A 19,080-nucleotide genomic window follows, 5' to 3' on the forward strand; every position below is an offset into this window, starting at 1 on the left:
CATTTAAATCTTTAAAATTTGCTAGCTACTTTAGGAAGGAAATAAGAGTAAAGGTCCATTCCTGGTGGAACTAAATTCTGCTTAGACCAGGTCTAACTTTAGACCCGGTCTGACTCTTTTGTGCATATGGACCAAAGAGTCCCCACTCTGAATTGCTCCCTGTGGTAAATCAGCCAGCTTGGTTTGTATAATGCATGGAAACAAAAACAATGTACCTCCATCATCTATTTAATATCTCAAGCACAATATCACACAAAAACTTGCATCTCTGGTTTACCCTTAGTGTAAGAGAGCACGAAATACTAATAGGATTAGAGTTAGAGTTAGGGTTAGGATTTAGGGTTAGGGTTAGAATTAGGGTAAGGGTTAAGGTAGGATTAGGGTTAGGTTAGGATTAGAGTTGTGATTTGTTTGGTATTCTCTTACACGAAGGATACACCGCATCTCTAAGAATGAGTATTACAAAGATTTGCGCACATAGTGCTTACCGTGCATCATCAGCACAACCCATTACAAGCAGAATGCAAAGGAGCATGCACTTTAAATCAAAATAATCTGGAGGTACACAATTTTGCACTCTAGGAGCGACACCAAACATGGCAGTGTTGGTACTCTTTGGGTCTAATCTCTTTGGTGACAATACAGTATTATAAAAAATTCTTTAACACTTGTGAACGTTCTTTCAATCTTATTGGTTCTTACCCATGTAATATGACAGAATATAACACACTTTAGCATGTGTGTCGACGTGATACTCATACATGCTATTTGAACCAATCAGAGGTGCATTGGAGCAACTGGACTGATCGATTCTAAGCCCTAGGTAATTTCTTGTAAAATGTAGGATTTAATTTGATTAACATTTGGTATGTGCTTATGATTGATATATTTATGTGATGTTTAAGAATGAGAATAAAGGTATTGCTTGTAGCCGCTATCATGCTTGTAGCCGCTATCATGCATCTATCGTCTCACATAACACACGATATCATTATTTTTGGTGTAAAACAACTCGGCGATAATGATGTTGCCTGTCTTACTTGAGATGAAAGATGCACAACAGTGGCTACAACAATACCTTTATTCTCTAATTAACCAACTGATAAAAGATATAAAAACAGGTCCTTTCATTCATAACATATAAAAATCTAAAAATATGTATGATACCTGAAGCATTTTTGCTGTAAATAACATTGCAAATACTTTACCTAATCTAACCAAAATCAGACCTATGTGACATTGCAGCATTGGGAATAAGACTGATATAGCCCATGCATGTTACACAAAGACAAAACCTAATTATATGTTACATTTCTTCCTGTTGTTCACGCTGTCTTTTCAAATGCCATCACGCAATTCACAAATACTTCACCTAACCTTCATGTTACACTTATGATTTTCCTACCAATTCCAAAATACAGAAATAAACAACTCCCCAGGCAATTCATCTCTACCTCGATCTACACCAAGGCTTTCATACATCAGTCATTTTGACAAGATCTCACTCAATTCAATATCTGTGTAAGAGACTGTATCTTCCTTGTTCAAGAACAAATAAACAAACCTTAGGAACAGAGCCATCTTCAGGGGGTGAGTGTCATGACTTTAGTGAACTTGGCTGATCCGTAAAATAAATACGGGTAATGGAATCAGTATGTTAGCTTTCTTCTGCTTGATAGTAATGGTGCACATCCCAGCGAGAAGCAGCACATTGACAGCGCATAGCAACATCTCTTTAGGGCCTTTGTAATGCTATGCAATATTTTGACAATGTTTTGGCATGGGGATTTTTCCAGTATGGGGCACATTGAACACAAATTAACACTGAGAATTACACAATGGTTGTATCAGGCTCTCTCCAGGGCTTGAAATCACTATGCCATAGTTTCAAAATGTCTTACATGAGAAACATGACAGGCACAGTTCTTATCCCTAAAAATATTACAATATGACATGATTTTGTTCATATATTTTCCCACTGAACGATGACACTATCAGAGGGTTGGCACTATATGCATACATGTATAGCCCATGAACTACTCAGAATGGGGGTACAGTTCAGTCATACAGATGATGTCCTCGTTTGAGAACAGGAATCTTCATGTGTTCATGAAATACTAATGGCAGATGGTGACTGATACCTTTACGAGGAAAAAACACAAAACTTTTCTAGGCATTATTGACAGGGTCTTTGAAAAAGAAAGTTAATTTCCTATTACTTAAAGCCAACTTTTTATATGTCGACTTGAAGGTGAAAAACTAATGATGGGGCATACAGTTTTTCACTGTTGGCATTCATTTTGGAAATATCAAAAACTTAGTAAACACTAATCTCTTTCACAGATGTGTTCTACATCGCTCCATAACCAAATCACTCATGTATTTAGACTAATTCCAATCAGCCGTCTACACTTCGCATGTACAGTGTATGCTTCGTAGTGACGACTGATTATCTTACAGGCCATATCATGACGGACTTCTGAAAACTATCCAATGCGACTTTGGTTGTGCGCCGTGAGCGCGACTGACTAGCGGCGCCCGTGTACCGCGTCGCCGAAACGCGCCGCTGTGACAAGATCGCGCTCTGAACTTCTAAAAACAACAAACTCGGTCAAAAGGTCAATTTGGACACAACTGCGCATGCTCTATGCCACAAGAATCCTGTTGCAAAATCCGTCACTTTTTTTTTCCACGTAGTTTTCTCAGTCGTCAATCCAGACGGTTGACGACTGAGGGCAGCAGTCTATCATGTATTCAATAATTACATATGTGTAAAAGTGAAGGATAAGTTAATAAAATTAAAGGTGTTTTTCATGTGAAAAAAAATTGGCAAAAAAGAAGAAACCGGCAATGTTGATAAATACGAAGCTCCATGCAATTGCAAACTTCTCCAACACTGACTACAATTTATTAGGTCATGTTCAGTCTTATCACTGGAAGGGTATGTTAGCTAGCACACCTATATATGTTTCAAAAATGCACAAATCTTATTTTCAATGATTTTAAAAAGTTTTTAATTTAGCGATGCCTGTGTTAATTTTCACACTGTTAATTTGATTTGCCATATGCACATAACATGCCTATAACATACCCCTCAAAATTTCTTGTTTCCCTTATTCCTTGTCTCTGTGTCTAGAAACACTCCGGAACCAAATGTGCAAATTACACATTCTCAAAATCACATCCTATGTTTATCACAGTCGCAAGTAGTAATTCCCAAGGCCCCCGGTCACGAAACACAACATGATTGTCGCATACCACAGGGCTTAGCTCATGTTATTTAGACTAATCATCCCCTTGGAGGGGTTTGCTTGTTTCAGTAGATGGAGCCTTGTATGTTCTTCAACATCAAGTTCAAGTTTTGATTGTGTTATTCCATTTAAAATCCACACTACCCCTGTGGAAGATTTAGCTAGTGTCTTCCACAGTGGGAGTATGAGTTTTGAATAGAACTGACAATTAGGTAACTTCCATTTGAAATACTCACTCCAGTTGTGGAAGATAGGTAAAGCCATAATACAGGGGGAGTATGGGTTTCAAAATGATTAACCCTGACCAATTACATTTAAAAGACACTCCCCCTATGGAAGATATTTCCAAAATCTTCCACAGGGGTAGTGTGGGTTTGAACTGGAATAGCCCATTTTGGCAATTCCATCCACATCCTATTATCATCATCATTTTTCCATGTATCCAAATGGAGATTTTGGTTACTGGTGTTCAAGCATTTTTCTCACTATAATTTGGTTCATCTCATCTCAAGTTTGGTAGTGACATATGTGCGTACTTCCCATGCCGCAGTATCAAACGCACGCGTATAGTTAAATGCCCTAAGTGTGCAAGCACGGGTACATGAGCATTTTGTTGGCACGCTTGCAGCGCAACTGTGAAGAAGCATCGACTTGAGGTGAACCAAATTATATATGCAAAATAATCTCTGAGCCTGAAATATGTTTTGGTGTGTTATCTTGCTTTATTCTTTTCATCTTCTTTCATATACACTATTCAAAATATTTAACAAATAAGAAACTCACAACACTGAATTGAATTATTTCTTTTTTTCTCTCTCTTGGGGTGATCAAAGTGATTTTCAGTGTCATGGGACTTCAGTATTCAGGTAGTGCAAATTAATGAATGAAATGACACTCATCTGATTTACAATGTTGAAGTTGTTTCTGAAAAATACTAATAAATATGTCTTACATGACACATTAATGAGCTCCCTGCAAAACATATAAAGATGGCAAGTTTGGGAAGAGTGCAATAGTAGACATGATCATGCCTTTATCCTCCTAGTTTCAAGTCCATTTCTACCAAGTTTCGAGATTCCATGTGTAAATTAACTATGCAAAATGCATAACTATGCAAATATTCTGCCATAGAATGATACAGCATTGTAACTCATCATGATTTATCACCCTGCTAAATTCCAAGGAGCCCTTAGAAAAAAAATATAAACGTAAACTCAGGACAGAAAAGATGAAAAATAGTGTCAGATCACCTACAGTTTCCTCTCTGACAGGGACTGACTTCTCCAGGCTCATGCTTCTTGAAATTGCTAACATGGTCATATGCCTGGACTACATCAACCCAGGGCCGTAGCAAGGTTGTAAAATGTGGGGTGGCCATGACAAATGTGGGGTGGCCAAAATACAAATAAATGCCCAAATTGAAATAAAGATGTAAAGAAAAACATAATAAATTTCTCAAAAAGTGGGGCGGCCATGGCATCCCCAGCCGCCCCGCTTACTACGGCCCTGCATCAACCCATCCTATCTTCGTGTCTGTCCAATCACTTTCATATTTTGTAACATTCAAGACTTGTTTTATCTACAAGATCAAGATTTTGCTGGAAGTCAACACTCAACAGTGATTTTAGAACCATGTAAACCTAAACTATAAAGTAACTATCCAGTCAACTGTACACCAATGTTATGAATTGCATCCATCTTCTACACATGTACCATCTTAGAAATCACACTGCAGACCTGTGAAAGTAATACCACATGTGCCACCAGATGATATCACTTCCGAGCAGTTAACCTATGTTTTATCTTGTCTCAGCAGAGCATCATGATCTATATTTGATTTACCTATGACAAATATAGGTCTCAATGCCACTGTGGTCATCTAAAATAGACTCTACAATAATACTCTTCAGTATTTTCTTTGCAGATAGCATGAACTTTGTCAAAGATGATCCACATCATTTTGATTTTTTCTTTGAATGCATCAGAATTCAATAGCAATAGTACACATGTTGAATACATTAACCCCCTGTGCACTATCTGCCGATCTAACATTGCCTCCGATTGGTTAATTACATGGTATCATTACTTTAATCACCAATCAGAATGGAGCTTTGCAAATATTTCACCCCAATGTTTTTGTGTGGTGAAATTATTCTAACAACGTTGACGATTGGTACAATTGATAATGAAAACTTCTTTTTGGCCAATCGGCAGGTAGTTCTCATGGGGTTAAGCTAATGCTTGGATCACTTTCTTTGAAATAACAAATGTATGTTTTTCTTGTCTTGTTTTTCTTCCAATTGAAATCCATACACCCCTATGGAACACAGGGGTGTAGACTTCAAATGGAGTCACCCATTATTCAGATAACCCTATCTGAAATTCTCACTCCTTGTGTGGAAGATTTAGGTCAAGTATTCAAAAGGGGGTATATGGATTTCAAATGGAATAGCTCTATTGACTTCCTTTACCTACCATTAAAGGTCCGGTCATTATACTATGCCGCAATTGCTTTGCGGTGTGGTGCATTGCCGATATATCAATGACTTTTTGCCGCAACTTAACGTAACTCATCGCATTTCCAAGTTACAATGTATTTAACTTTATTGCGATACCGCAATGCAGTACGATGCAGTGCGGCAACGCACCGCATTGCAAAGCAATTGCGGCGTAGTATGAACGGACCTTAAGGTTAGAATGTAATTTGAATTTGTGTGTACATTGTCCATTGCAACATAATGAAAAGAACAACAAAGCCCCATACATTTATATATATACTAGTCACTTGTGCTAAAATCACAGCTGAGAACCAAATATTGCGGCGAACTGAAAATTGATGTGTGGAATCAAAAATGCAATGTCAGTCATAACAGAATATACTGGCCTTATTACACTGTGTGTCAATTCGGTTCACATCTGTGTGACACTAAGGCTAGAAAATTAGTGACAAATCATTTTCCACTGTATATTCAGTCAGGCGATTTGAATTTTCAAACTTTTTTTTCAATCAAAAGGAGTGATTCTTAATCATTTAGCGATTAAAGTTATGGGCAAATCTTTTTCAAATGAATTTTCAGTAGAAATGATTGATCTTCATTATTGTTTTTCAATCTTTTGCCATCCTGAATTAGGGACAAATTCTTTCCAGTTGAAAGAAAGATTGAACAAATCACTCTAAAAAGGCTTAAAATTTCATTCCAAACATATGCAACAAATGCCATTTGGCAGCACATTAGGAGTAACACATGATTGGATAGTGAAATCAGTCTACAAAAAGAGTTAGCGTCAAACCAAAAAAACATTTCAATCTATTTCTCAATCTATTTAGATTGATTCCTATCATCAATCGTTAAAAGATTGAAATATTTCAAACGGTCCATTTAAGAGAGTAGTGTGTCAAATTGGTTCACGTCTATGTGACACTAATGTTACTGGGGACTATCTCCAAACCATGTCACCATCATTCCACAGAGCTCTATGATGCAAAAAAAGTATCATCACACTTCAGGTATAAACTTGACCAGAGGCCCATTTTAAAACGATGCACAATCCATCTTTCATTTTGATTTATCACAATGTAACATTTTATGAAATCAAATGCGAGGTAGATTGTAAGTGAAATGAGCTCCTGGATGCAAGAGGACCATGAAAAATAATTGGATATCATTTGTAACTTATTTACTAATTAAAGCCCTAGAATAGAACCACTAATATAAAGCTGCAAAGAGTGGACATTGTACAAATTTTTACTCCTGTACTTACCTATATCTATGAATAAGGGCGTTGAAGGCTAGACCATCCCTCCAACTTGTGGTAAAATTCCTTACATCTACATTCCTATATCTGTTGACAAGAAAAAAAGATTTTGTTTAAATGAAAATATTTAAAAATGAAAATATTAAAAATAATAACACAACATGATAGCCATATTACAAATTACAGACCTTATTTATGACTGGGAATCTGGAATCTTTAAAGAAAATCTTAAAAGATATTCAAATTAAACTGGTCAATCCTCTGCAGTAAGCAGGCTTTCTGGAACATTGGCCTGCAAGCCCAAGTTTCAGGCATGAGAATGGCTTGTTTGAAAACTGCCTGAAAAAGCGTGTGAAATGGGTCTTAAAAGGCCCAAAACAGGCTAAAGATTTTTTTAAATGTGTAAATTTGGACAACAAAACTGCCTGAATTCAGGCAAAAGCCTGAAAATTCTCATGCCTGAAATTTGGCCCACACATTTGCAAAATGTAGAGTGGTGCTCAAGATATGTAACAATTGATTTCCTAAAATTTGGGGTAAATTTGATGAACAAAAATTACAATTATATGACACTAGATGTTGAAATAATATGCATACAAATGTATTTGTACCTTTCAAGTCACACATTGAAGTTGCAAACATTTTAATTAAGGGCATTTCGTGATCCACAGCCTCATCCCCCCACTTTTCTCAAAAAAGGTTGAGATTTTTATACCACTGGAAACCTCTGGCTACATGATGTTTTTGTACCAAAAATTTCTTGCAGATTAATTCATATAGCATATGATCAAATTTAAATTTTGTTCTGGTATACCAGAAAGAAATTACAACAGTGGCCTAGTTAAAGTGGGTTTTGACTCACCACTAATTGCAACAGAATTTTTTTCACTGCTATAAATGTCAGAGATGTCCCCTGAACAGCATACAAAAAGTATACTAAAATATACTTGGTGGAAAGCAGGTGGTGTATGACGTGCATTCCCTAAATTCAGTAAATTTTCATCGTCAACCGTGTAATTGAATGGGATTATTTTGAAATTTTAAAACGCTTGAAATATCACAAACAAATAGGCCTATGTTGATAAATAATATAAATACAAGCTAAAACCGTTGGGGTTCGATAATGAACCCCACAAAACTAACCGAGTATATGGAAAATGCCATACGGCCGGGCGGTTTCACGAGTTGCCGGCTCGATCGTGTCATCCGCCGCCTGGTGGAAAGGTAGTTTTTGGCGGGAAAAGGTAATACAGGGGTCAAATTTCAAAATCGATCCAATCATTTTAACAACTATACCGAATTATTCCTCTAGTCATAAGGATTCAGAAAAAGTATAGTTTGCTATATCTGTGATGTACGGTTCTTGAGTTATAACCGAAAATGTCAAAGGTCAAATGTCAAAGGTTCAACAGAGGTCAAAAAACTAAAAATTGTCTGATTTTAACCAAAAGGGTCTCAAATTGTTCGGCTTGCAAACATAATTCATTTAAAGAATATTTGCACTGTTTAGGTTGTTTAATTAAATGCGTAACATCGAAAACTAGGTCGGGGTCAATAGAGGTCAATGGTCAATGACCTCTTTTACCCTGCTACCTAGGTAACGAAACGTCCAAGATATGGCAAACTATTCTTATTTTGGAGTGTTTTTAAAGGATGAACACATTGAGACCATTTTTAAGGAGATCGGAGCATTTTTTTGAAGTTGACCCACGTGGAGCCCAAAATTTGACCTTTGACCTTTTTGCTTATAACTTGAGAATGATACATCACAGATATGACAAACTATACTTTTTCTGAATCCTTAAGAGTAGAGGAATGCTTTGGTATAGTTTTTAATAAGATTAGAGCTATTTTGAAATTTGACCCCTGTATGACCTTTTCCCGCCAAAAACTATCTTTCCACCAAGTATATTTTAGTATATTTTTGGTATGATGTTCAGGGGACATCTCTAAAATGTATAAAAGTGAAAAAAATTCTGTTGCAATTAGTGGTGGGTGACACCACTAATTTGTTTAGATTGACTGGAGCAGTGTAATACACATGATCATGTATAACTCGCAAAAGCAAAATCGGAATCAACTGAAATTTTGGGAATAAGCTTTTTTCGTGGATATCTACTGAAAAATATCAAACAAAATAGGATGATAGGATCACGAAATACTCCTTTAAATGGCAGGTGGCAACTAGCTACTACCCGCTTACACTTGCAGTCATTTTAGAAACAGAACATTGTGAGATACGATAACCCAGCAAACGCAAAACGTTTCACAAAACATTTCAATGTCAGGTTAAATAAAGGTATACACATACATGTAATAACATTCAGAAAACAATTTTGAATAAGTAAGGGCCATGTGGATCAGAAAGCGGGGGAACAATGTCACCAATCGTGATGAAGGAACTTATTCTTTTAGTCATTTATACGATCAGCTACTGCAAACAACTACACACCCTGGGGATGAGAGTAGGAGGACCAGAGGTGGTGCAGCGGCTGTATCGGCGCATTACTGATGAAATCTTCCCCAACGGAAGATGAAACGTCTAAAACGTGAGTAAATTTCTGCACTTGTACAGCAAAATTTGATATTTAACATCAGAAAACATTTTTGAAAACTTGTTGCAAAACATTCTAACATATTACCGTAACCACTCGGGTATAAGCCCACCCCCCTAGATGGCAGATTTCACTTCAAAAATGGAGGTGGGCTTATAACCGGGGAAGGGCGTGTGCTTGAATTTAAAAATAAGAACAATCACCTCCATTTGTATATGCCCAATGTACCAGTATTTTCTATCTTCTATGTCAATTTCTTAAAATTATAAATGTTAATTATCAAATGATATGTTTTATAATTTGTTCTTAAATATGTGAGCAAAGCATTGATTTGATTTAAGAACTTAGCCAAAATTTAGTACTGGGCTTATACCTGTGTGCACCCTTGTTCCCAGAATGCTTTGAAAAATAGGGGGTGGGCTTATAGCTGAAGGTGGGCTTATACCCGGGTGGTTACGGTATGCCCTGACAAAATATTTTGCAATGAACATTCACCCATTTTGCAAAAATGTTTGCTAAAAAATATTTTGCAATAACATTTTGACACATTTAAGGTTATTAATTATTTTAAACTGTTGTTATTTGGTAGTTCACAGCATCTTACGAATGGTAGTGAGCTTTGGCAAAAACTGCATTGCTCAATTTATAGCGAGTGTGTAGAAGAATTAAAATACCACAGATATACTTTTATAGGTGCTGCGGTTCTTGAGTTACGTTGTAAAGAGGGCTGAAACAACAACACTTTTGTAAAATGTACATAAATCATTAACAACAATAAATTAAGCAAGTTTGCAGAGTATACGATTTGTAGAATGAACTTTTGCAAAACATCAAAGGTGTTATTTTTCAATAATATATTGATCTAGATAATGAAAATCGATTTTTAGGTTGCTTCGACCAACAATAACTCATCTACCCTTAAAAAATGTTGTTGTAGTGTTCTCTCATATAAAACATGTTATCAATATTTTCATGACCTTAACCTGACATTTACATATTCTTAAAACATTTTGACCAAAACCAATGTGTTTATAATGCATTTATAATGTTGTAAACACATTTTTGTGTTTGCTGGGAAGGCTAAGCAAAATTTGGAAATAAGGTCAATTTTGACTTTCAAAGGACCATTTAAGTGTAGTCTTGGTACATATCATGTCTGTACTTGGATTGCATATCCAAACATCACCAGGATGGTTTGGAAGAACCATGGGTTAATTCCCTACTCTTTTTGAAACTGACTGTGAGTTGTACAAGCATGCTCTCTGTACATGGAACCTGCTTAACAACCCATCTGAAGGACAGAGTAGTCTCATGGTACAATTTTAATTCTAAATGTACTATGGAGAGGGACTACTATAGCAAAAGTTTAAAACAATTTTGAATATATTGTACTGCACTAGTACGTTCACAAGTTACCTCTGCATTGAACTTTAGATGTTCAGGAGAGCGATTAAAAGCTCCCTTGCAAATTTCAAACAGCAAATCCGGCTGCATCTTTCAATGGCTGCTTTCCCTCAAAAACAAACATGATGATCTCTAGCATACTTCTTGTGAATAACAAATCTCAGCCACTGCTTTGATGAATTTCAAATTCATTGGAGATTCACTGTCATTCAAATGCCAGGATCAAATGGGTTTCTTTTCCCCCCAAAAGTATCAAAACAAAATTACCATTAAACAAGAAAACAATCAGCTATAAATGATCGCACCAAATGCTACATCATCAATATTTACCGATGTCTACAGACAGCAAAGCTCTGTTTAAATCAAAAGTAAACTACATTTTATAGATTATGTAAAACGGCGAGACACAGAGATCTAGATCCTCAGATAAATTCACATTTAAAATGCACTCTCAATAATGGGCCACAATAGCCTCATCCCAATGGCATAGTCCAATAACCTTAATTAAACAATCATAGTGCAAAATTTGACCTCAAGTTGCAGAGTATGAGTTTTTATACCCAAATTTTCAAAGGTTATTCAGTGAATGTACCAATGTATTGGGGTTAAAGAACTGTGCACTAATAGATGAGCATGTTGTGGATCCTAGTGATATACATAAATCATTTGAGCCCCACTACTCCTTTCAACAACTCAAATTTCAATACTATCATCTCTTGTTTTATACAGTTCTTCATACGCATACGCCATGTTTTCCTCGCATACAATCCACTTTTTTATCCACAACATTAAAAGCAATTTCATTCCACGAAATGTTTTATGATCTCACCTCGGGCAAAGATGTTAGTTGCGTAGCAGTATAGTGGAATAAACCTAATGCGACAGATAGGACATGCCTATGTTATTACTGATAGGTCGCTTGGGGTCACAACGACGATGATCAGTCAACAAAAATAGGGTACGCATGATTAGATCTATGTACACCGACGTGATTGGTCCGTATAATCAAATCATGTTTATCGCACTGTCTGGCTTTGTGTGATTTTATCTTTTTTTTTTCCAAATTGGGGTTGAACATGAATGTTCTGGCACAGTTTTTGATTTATGCGGTACAAGCCTTAGAGGATTCTAAATACAGAAGCTAGATAATGGTGTTTAATGGAAAAATAATGGGTCCGATTGCCCTGAAGTGATACTTGGATTAGATGGAGTGCCGTTTCTTAAGGAAGTTGAAATCCGTCAAAAAGGGGCTCGGAGCTCTAGTATTATAGAAATGTTAGATTTTGGTTGTAAAAAGACATTTTGTGGTCTATCGTTCTTTCTTAAGGAAGTTGAAATCCGTAAAAAAGGGGCTCGGAGCTCTAGTATTCAGAAATGTTAGATTTTGGTTGTAAAAAGACATTTTGTGGTCTATATCCTTCCACGAATTGTTGATGATTATACGCAGCAATTTGCTAACACATCCTACAAAAACGTATTTTACCAGATAAAAATTCCCTTTAAAAGGGAAAGCCAGCCTCAATGTAGAAGAGGTCTTGTAATTAGTTTTGGTCAATGTGAAAGGCATTTTTAGGATCACGCTTACATCTACATGACAGTCCACCAAACCATCAACGATGAGAACATGCACACTGAAACAGCAGAAAACATTAATTCCTAATCTCATGTCAACTCTTTTAATTCATTACATGTATACTCCAAATTGTTCTGGTCTGTTTGTTTTGTTGTTGTTGTTGTTGTTGTTGTCGTTGGGTTTTTTGTCTTTTCAGCTTTTTACCCACGATATCTCAATTTCCAATTTTGTAATACCAGAACTTACGAACTCAATATCTTCGCTTAGGAATGTCCGATTTCACTGCTTTCGATATATACACTGCGGTTTGAGTTAACTTACATGTACATTTTATTTTAAAATAACTTAATTAATTACGCAATGTATAGTTTAAGCCTACTATATTATAATAGATAGTGGCCAGCACATTTATAAAGGACTGGTTACTCACTACAATCTTCACTCTTAAACTGTGTTTTTCTGAATGTGCTGATCATGTTGATTGCTAGTCGGAAACTCCTGCGAAGCTATGGACATGGCATCTTACATACTCCATTCTATAACAGTCTGCCTAGTGCCTTGTGTGTTTTCTCTTCAATCATTTTGTTGAATGTAATTTTATGAATCAAATAGTTGTGTCATTTTATTTATAATAAAGAAGTTATTAAATTAATAAAGTAAGACAATTTATTTATCTATAAGTGCATGTCAAATGGGGTACATTGTTCAATACTATATGCATAAATTATGCCCATATTATAGCTAGGCCCTAAAAACTTTATTTTGCATCGGATTTTTCCCGTTGAAAAGACAAAACTGATGTTTATGATAGCAACCATTTCATCAATAACATTTTGAGTCATTTTTATCCATAAAACGACACAGGATATGATAAATAACTACTTTCACATCAATATGGCCCATATGATCACAGATTGTTGAGAATCTGTGATATGATCCGGATATGATGAAGATTTTGATTCTATAGATCTGTTATCAACATGATATCACGCTGTTCAGTGGTCAAGGAGTAAGGACCCCGGTCAAGGACACTGATATGACATCATAGGTGATGTCAGATTTTCTTCTGCTGACCATATGATGCTATATATATTAACTATTTATTGTTACATTTAGGCCTTTAAACTTTTAAAGTCATAATTAATTAGTTCAAACATAACTTTGGTAATACTCACTGTTTTAGTTCGTTGAAACGGCAAAACATACTTACTTTTCCTAACAAATCGAATTAAAATATTTAAAAAAAATTTAACCACAAAAAGAAAAAAAAAAAAATCATTCCAATACCACTAAAATATAATCTCTTGAGTAAACTGACCCCAAACCTGAAACAGGTACCAGCCCCGAATGGGCTGGCGAAAAGCTGGTGTTTATCAGAGGAAGGCATTTCAAACTGGCTTGTCCTTGTTTTAACTATTTGCCATAAATCAAAATAGATAATTGCTGATAATAAATGGTGCATTAATTAATTTCTCAAAGAGTATAGGACATGTTATTTTTGGTATTGTACAGATTGGTATCGGATTGGCCTATTTATAAGCAAAATGATTGGTGATAGGCAGATTCAAATCAAGGGTGCAGGCCCGTAACCAGGATTAATTTTGGGGGGGCTGATTTTTTAAAAAGTGGATCTTTTTCAAAATTTGGACCTTTTTGGACTAGGGGGTGGATTTTGAAAAACTGGACTTTTTTTCCAAAATTTTGAACTTTTTTGACCAAAAAGGCATAAAAAACCCAAATTTGTTCGTTCGCTACGCTCACAAATGGGACTTTTTGGCTAAAAAAAAGGACACTTTTTGGTCATTTTGGGATTTGGGGGCCGGGGGGCATCAGTTCATCACAAGTCACAACTTAAAACACTAACTTATCATCCAAAAGGATAAGCATTGCTTTGGTGAACATTTGTATGCCACTAAAATCCAGGGGGTACTCAATACAAATGACCATATGGATGTGCCGTAAACATGAGTAGCATTTTCTGCCATTTGGTGTATCAATGGTCAATTCTAGATCAATTTTGGTAAATGGAAGGGTCCTTTTTTCAAACTTCTCTCAATTTGTTTCCCGAAAATAGCACAATTTTGCCTCACTGTGGCCACAATTTTGAATATTTCCCCAAAACTTGGAGAAAAGTCGTAAAAACCAAGACAATCTGTGTAAAATTTGGCTGAAAATTGTGACTTTTGGTATATCAATGGGTCCAAATATCTTGAAAAATTGGTTTATTGATGGGTTCACTTTCAAATTCTTAGCAGCACACCTACTGCCCAAACCAAATCTGAGTACCCCCCCCCCCACGCATGCTCTAAAATGAACCACACAACCTGAAAAGTTTATACAGAATTATCACTAGGATCCACAACATGCTCCTCTCTCAGGGGCACAGTTCTTAAACCCCAATACATTTGTACATTCATTGAATGACCTTTGGAAAATTTGGGTATAGAAACTCATATTCTGCAACTTGAGGACAAATTTTGCACTATGATGCGGTTATTGGACTATGCAATTGGGATGAGGCTATTGTGATCCATAGTGTATGGAAAGAGGTGTGATTTTACAATGGAGTAAAACCAGAGTACCTGAAGGAAAAATATGGCAGCCATGCTCGCTTACGAATCGTCAGGGAGTCGAACCCAGGCCACAGTGGTGAGAGACTAGCATAATTTATGGCTAATTATTATACCCTAGTCTGCCTCATAGTAACTGGATTCGGGACTTGATTGCAAGAAGTGGGCATTGAACTTCAATCATACTGATACTGTCCCAACGCGACATGACATGACATAGCAAGTTTTGGTACGGTACTAATCATTTTGACAGTCAATATTGCACTGTAAGTGCCATAACTATATAGACAAGTTGCAAAGGAGCAACTTGTAAATTAGCAATAGCACAAGAAGATGTCCACAAATTGATATCATTATAATTGATTCAATTTTATCCCTCGTAACATTTGAACCCGACATGAAAACAAGCAATGATTTTGTGTATCATTTGACCTAGTATGTTGCCATGGGGCCTGCATAGTTTCATTAGAGATACATGGGTGGTAACGCTACACAAATATCACCATGGTTACTATCGTCATGGTAATTTGTATACCTAAAAATAACGCTACGATAAAGAAATATGGCTATCATTGAATTTTCCAATCCAAGTTTTCATAATGTGTTGCTAATAACATGGACTCATATATTGTGTCATATGATGGTTCATGTGATTGTTTGTGAAATGGTCATATGACCAATTCATATGACCAATCCAAAATATGGTCGAGACAGCTAAAAAGATTGATTTTCATTGTCTAAATCAACATATTATTGAAAAATAACACCTTGATGTTTTGCAGAAGCTAAGTCTACAAATCATATACTTTGAAAACTTGCTTGATTTATTGTTAATGAGTTATGTAGGTTTTACAAAGATGGTGTGGTTTCAGCTCTCTTTACAACATAACTCTAGAAGCACAGGACCTACAAAAGTATATCTGTGATATTTGAATCCTTCTACACACTACGCTATGAAATGATCAATGCAATTTTTGCCAAAGCTCACTGCCATTCGCAAGATGCTGTGAACTACCAAATTGCAACAGTTGAAAATAGTTATTAACCTTAATGACTGTATACAGTGCAATCTCCTTCTTTATCTGATCATGATTTGATGATGGGACCGAGTATTGACTTGAAAAGTGGAAATCCTGATTTTATAAGTGAATTTTGTATATAATTCTGCATTGAAGGCCTAAGTGCCGAAATTGGGACAAAAGATAACTTTTACTAAATATGCCCTTCTAAATACTTCAGAGAATGAAATTAAAGTGTTAAAGCATATTAAAACATATTTTTCTTTGAAATTCAAAACACCTGAATAACAGAGAGGTCTGTAGAAAAGAGATAAGGAAGACTGGACATTACTTTGCAATACAACTGTCAGCCTTATACAGAAGTTTCTCATATCACAAGGAAGTTGAGATTGCATTAAGAGTTTCCTTTTAAGCTTGACCCAGAGGCTGACAGTAAAATTGTGTCTTTTGATTTGTTGGGAGTAGCTGTCTTTTCTTTGATCTTTATCTCTATATCTCTTCTTTTTCACATATAGGTCAACATGCTTCTACGGTATTTTAGCCTGGCTTGAGCATTGTGTTTGAGCCTGGTGCCATTCGGAGCAAAGGTTTTAACAAACAAACATACCATTTATATACAACTCTTACATCTTCTCCTACAAACTTGCAACCTGCAATGAAGCTCTTCATAGCTACATAGCACTTCATATTAGAACTTTCTAGCTACAAAGAAGTCCTGAATAATTATGTCAAGTGCTACTAACAGTATTTCTCATTTCAACCTTCTGTCTTTTACCTGGGTCTTTTATCAACCAACTTGATATGCAATGTTTAATAAAGTTCTTCATATAGCTACATCACATGTCATATTACAACTCTACCTTCAAAGAAGTCATTTTAATAGCTACATGGCACTTCATATTTCATATCTTTTATTCGGACATCCCTCTTAATATACAAATACAAAGCAATATTGAATTCTTCCCCATCCAGACATATAATACTTTAATTCTTCTGACCTCTGCATATCTATCTCTGTGGATATCTCTTCCTAAATATTTCAACTTTCAAGTCAGACTAAGGACAGCCGTCTCCTAGCAACAACGGCACCAGCAGACACAGAGGATGTAGGGTAATCGTACCTTGGTGGCCATATTTACTGTTGATGGAATAATTTCTTTGACCATATCTTGGACCGATATGTAAAGATACAGACTTAAGTGTGATTTCCTAACCCGACGTTATGACTGCAGGTATAAAAATATTACCATAGCAAAAATTTCAATGACAACTTTTTGAAGTCTTCTAACTCTTCAGTGCACTTTCACATCTTTTGTTTAAAAGATGATAGCAGAGAGGATGGTTGACTTGGCAGTAGCATCCGAACTCCAGCCCTAATTGTGGCTACACGCAGCAAATAAATAAGGCTGTAAATTTACATAGTAGCAAGAGGGCATGAATCTGTTAAAAATAATTAGAGTAACCAACTTTTCACAATTTTAACAAGTACTTTTGTTAATATTTGTTTGTTTGTTTTGCTGTTTTTCCCTTCTTTTTTGCTTATTCGTTTTGCTTCAAACACTAGCTGTCACCCAAAGATCCCATATTTTTTGAGCACATGCTCTGTCACCCAAAGACCCCAAATTTTTGTTTCCATCTGTCACCCAAAGACCCTTATATTTCCATTTGAACAGCAACAAGTCATCTATCACTGATTTTGTTACTTCTTTGTAAATAACAAAGCCATTTGAAGCCATTTAGAACTAGAAATTCAATTTTCAAGGCTTCTCACCCAAAGACCCCATTTTAAAAAGATCATATCCTCACCCCATGCCCACCTAATTTAGATCCAAATGGTCTGTCTTTCACCCAATAACCCAATATTATATACATTTTGCTCTCACTGAACGCCAAAAAACATGCTCTCACCTAATGACTCCATATTTTTTTTATTTTGCTCTCACCGGATGCCCCTTACTGCAAAACTACCAGCCCTACACCTATATCCATTTCATATTGAAGTGCCCCCCCCCCTGGATCCTACCTAATTCAAAGCAAGTCAAATAATTGTTACCTCAAACTAATTCAAACCCAACCATGGCTCTCATATTGAGCCCTCATCTGTTATCACCATCAGGTAGCCAGTAACCATTTCTGGTGAGATTTCTGGTCCAGTGATTTTAGGAAACACCAACACAGTCTGATGGATGCGCCTGCAGATATTTAGGACTTCACTTCTCACACTTTCAACTCTTTACTTGTTACATAAATCTGTCACTTTGTAATTGTCATCAATTTCCCCGCTCTGTGATTGCTAAGAGATAGTAAGAAATGTTTTTTTCAATATTTGCAAGATATATCAAGTTTATAGATAGGTATCAGCTTGAAATAAAACAAGTCTTGTGCCAAAAGATCAGTGGCGGTGCCACAGGGGGGGGGGCAAATTCAAATCCCCAGTCAGAACTCTTGCCCCCCACCCCTGTTGCCCTCCCAGTAAAAACCCAAAATTACGAAACTTTCCACTTTTTGAGGCAATTTTGCGCAAAATTGGTTGATTTTGCCCCCTGATTGCCCCCCTGAAATTTACTTTGCCCCCTGCAATGCAACCCCCCGTGCCGCCACTGTAAAAGATGTGCAAATCACTGTGGGCCCACCAATTTGCTACCCAGTTGGCTCACACAGCCCATGAAATTCTGGGTGTATCCTTGGTGTAAGATATTCATTGAGTTGACTAGTGTACAGATTCCATTGAGAAATTGAGCAGCTAAAAAAATAAGCCATATAATATCTTGGTGAAGATCATTCATCCAGTAGTTCAAAACATTTTGCAACTCACTTCGCTATATATGTTGCGTCCGTTTTTGACTTCATCAGGCATCTGATTGATGATGGTGTGACGTCAAACAGTGAGGAATGACATTCACTTAAGTTATTGTGGCACATACAGTGGCAATCTTGTTGCGAAGAAGAATG

At 36.3% G+C, this 19,080-nt stretch overlaps 1 protein-coding gene across 1 annotated transcript in view; it reads right to left on the reverse strand.

The window, feature by feature from the left end:
* Positions 1-19,080, reverse strand: part of LOC140143858 (utrophin-like) — a 61,225-nt gene that overhangs the window by 31,168 nt on the left and 10,977 nt on the right. The window contains exon 3 of the mRNA XM_072165671.1: positions 7,014-7,094. Coding sequence (XP_072021772.1) covers positions 7,014-7,094 — 81 coding nt within the window. The remainder of the gene's footprint in view (positions 1-7,013; positions 7,095-19,080) is intronic.

Source organism: Amphiura filiformis, unplaced genomic scaffold (genome assembly GCF_039555335.1).
Source record: "Amphiura filiformis unplaced genomic scaffold, Afil_fr2py scaffold_30, whole genome shotgun sequence".
Taxonomy (NCBI): Eukaryota; Metazoa; Echinodermata; class Ophiuroidea; order Amphilepidida; family Amphiuridae; genus Amphiura; species Amphiura filiformis.